The sequence below is a fragment of the Buceros rhinoceros genome, unplaced genomic scaffold (assembly GCF_000710305.1).
Source record: "Buceros rhinoceros silvestris isolate BGI_N320 unplaced genomic scaffold, ASM71030v1 scaffold6270, whole genome shotgun sequence".
Taxonomy (NCBI): Eukaryota; Metazoa; Chordata; class Aves; order Bucerotiformes; family Bucerotidae; genus Buceros; species Buceros rhinoceros.
Window position 1 is genome coordinate 1153 of NW_010391228.1, and position 3310 is coordinate 4462.

General features: G+C 40.5%; 1 protein-coding gene across 1 annotated transcript in view; it reads right to left on the reverse strand.

The window, feature by feature from the left end:
* Positions 1-493: 493 nt before the first annotated feature.
* Positions 494-3310, reverse strand: part of LOC104497463 (complement component C8 beta chain-like) — a gene marked incomplete at its 3' end in the record, with an annotated part of 7773 nt that continues 4956 nt past the window's right edge. Inside the window, exons 5-6 of the mRNA XM_010140718.1 lie at positions 1547-1679; positions 494-691 (exon numbers count right to left, since the gene is read on the reverse strand). Of these exons, the coding sequence (XP_010139020.1) occupies positions 494-691; positions 1547-1679 (331 nt within the window). The remainder of the gene's footprint in view (positions 692-1546; positions 1680-3310) is intronic.

Below are 3310 nucleotides of genomic sequence, written 5' to 3' on the forward strand. Positions count from 1 at the left end.
TGGCTTGGCATCACTGGCAAGAACTTTTAAATGGCTGGCAGGGCAAAGTGCACTACATCCCATGGCTGCGGTGCAGCATGGAGACCCTGTTAGGAATGTCACATCTGTGACTTGTGAGTTCCCTGGATGGAGGGAAGGCCATCTGAACTGGCTGCTTAGTTTCATCCTTTTTAAGAGACTTCACCACAAACATCCAAGTGTGGATACCCAGCAGGACACTGGGCAGACCACACTCAATTGTGGCTAATTTTGGTGGTTAGGCAGACCAGTTCCTGGCTGGTCAGTGAATGGAAAAGCTCCTGAGTGCTGTAAACACAAATGAAAGTGGTGTGACCTTAGTAAACACTTGACCATTGCAAACTGCAAAATCCATTTGGGAGAAAAGATTTCATTTATCCCAGTCATGGCTGCTGACCTGATGATGAGGATCAAATCGATATACACACTCATACAGATAAAGCATTAGCAGAGAATTAAGTGGAGCAGTGCTTACAGTTGAAGAAAATCTTTTCATCCTTTGAATGAACTTCTTGAACCTGTTGTCGTTTGAATTGTAACCAAGTTCAAACACTCCTTTTATTTCTATACCAAAGCTGAAGCTAGACTGTGAAGCTTTTGCCTTCAGGATACTGCTTTCATAATCTGAGTAGGAGTCATATTCAGTCATTGTAAATTCATATTTGCCTTTGGTCTAAACAGAAAGCAAAAACAACATGTTTAATTTCCTGCCCAGGCATTGTATACCTGAAGCAGGGGGAAGGAATACAGGTACAAATATACTTGTGAATTAATGCTTGCACTTTGAAGATGAAAAGCCTTGTATAATTGCAAAGCACTATTATTATTAACACTGGTACTTCAAGAATACTCAATTTACGGGAGCAGGAAAGCTCCTATCTCCTCCATACTGCAAGGACCTCAGGCTTTTACTTAATATGTTAATCTTATGCAAAGAAGGTGAAATCTTAAACAAAGGCATCAATTAAGGTATGAATTCTAAAAGAAAAAGGTTTCCTAGTGGGCAACACTCAAAAACATTGTGCTATGTCATCAAGAGCATTAAGGTCAAGTAGGTAACATTTGAAATACAGCTTTGATGTGCCACAGAAATAAGCTTTCACACAAGGCACGTGGTGGGCTGCTGAATCCTAGGCTGTTGAGCAATGACAGCTTTCCCAGCCTGGCTCTCCAGGAACTCTACCAATCTGTCCAAAACCAACCTCCTCATGCCCGCTGGATGGCTTTTGGGTTCTCTCGGACAGAGGGCACCAGGAAGGTTAGGTTCAGTTTTTACAAGGTCCAAGGGAACGTTTTCATCTATTCCAGTACACGCGGATATTATAAGGGGACACGCCCAACTTCACAGAGTGTGTGGGGTATGATCATGTTCTGGAAGTATGGCTAAATTCAGACTCATCCCATTTGGTCTCACAAAGTTTGTAATTTTTTGTAAAATGATTTAGTAATGAAGCTTTATCAGTATTGCACACTAAATGTATTGGAATGTATCTATGCGTGTTTATCTGCAGACAAATCTGACACGTACCTCTGGTGTGTAGCTTTCTACATTGTATGGCTTTCTGAATCTTGTGTCCACAATATAATGGGGAGAACATCCCCCAGCATAGTACCTGTGATCAAGAACTAAACCTTCCAAGTTGTTCGTGAAGAGATTTAACCTGTACATGAAGCATAACAGCAAAATATGACAATTATCATCAAGTTAGAGGCAAACATCAAATGATTTGGGCGAGAAAGGCAGAAGATTGTTTTCTCTGGCTGAGGGCTCTTTGTTTCATACTTCTTTATTTTGTCTTAAACTTAAAAAAAGTTTCCCTCTTTCACTGTCTGACTAACATAGTTGCTCAGAAAAACCTAACTGACGAACAAGAAAGCAAAAGACAGAGTCAAATTTTACACTTCCATGAATAAGAAGGGCCATTTTCACCATCCAGCCATGAACGAAATCAGAGCATTACTGCCACCAGCACTGGCAACTTTTGTCACCTTTACTGGAACTCTCTGGGAAAAGCAGAACAAACTGACCCAGCGAAACCTCTGCCCCACCAGGCTGCCCACCCGGAGCATCCTCAAATGCCACAGTAGTACAGCGGCATCCAGCAGGATCTTCAAAGACAGGTTTGCCAACCTCTGTTATCAGTCCAGAGTAATTTTTAATTCCCATTTCTTCGTATCTTATTTATCTCGTTAATCTTTGCCAGGTTGGTGACAGATCAACCAGGGGTCAGTAGACGAGAGGAAAAAGCGTGAGAGAACAAGCATAAAGGTACTCAACCAATTGTTCGATTCATCCTTGAAATCACTGGGAAGTTTTCCTTTGATTTGAATGGATGATGGGCAGTAATCTTAACCTGTCTGCTCTAAGAAAGCACTGCAGCCTTTTTAGATGAGGTGATTAAACCCCATCATTTGCTTTTCCTATTGCTGCTGGTGGGATCTGCTGCAGTAAAAACTTCTCTGTTACTCACTGTCAGGATATGCTTGTGGCACACAGCTGAGATCACACTCACCTCCACAAACTCAAATAGTATCAAAGAGTCATTAGATGAAACTTCACCAAAAAGAGATAAATCGCTAATAGTTCATGTCGTGTCCCTATTAGCTTTCTAGGTCTCCATCAGATCTGCACCTCCTTATTTTGGGGAGAGGGACTGGTAAGATAATGACTCTGAAGATGTAAAATATTAACTCTAATTTTAGAACAGTCTGAAAAGAAGGGAAGTCCACTAAAAGCAAATTACTGAGCAATTGCAGCTTCAAAGAGATGAGAAGCATGTTCCTATAATTGTCCAACATTATTTTAAATTTTGATTAAACTCAGAAGTACAAAGCATTAGCAATGACAAGTGCAGCAGCCGTTATCTCCAGAGAATGAGGAAATTATAATTATTTCCTTGCAATATGATTTTTCCCTTTTTTTTCTGTAAAAAGCTTTTTTTTCCTGCAGAATGAGGAGTAAAAACATTAAGAATTGACAAGCGCACCAGCCGTTATCTCCAGAGAATGAGGAAATTATAATTATTTCCTTGCAATATGATTTTTCCCTTTTTTTTCTGTAAAAAGCTTTTTTTTCCTGCAGAATGAGGAAAAAAAACGGTCCACACAGTCCAATCTTAGAGAAACTTACCACAGTCTTAAAAGGTGGATTGGTTCAGACTTGGATTTTAATCCCCACAAAACTGGAGTTTTCTAGCATGTAGGTTAATCCTACCCCAAGTCGTGCACAGGAAGAAATAAAAAAAATATTGACCCCCCCCCCCCCCACAACCTGTAAAAAAACAAACCCACC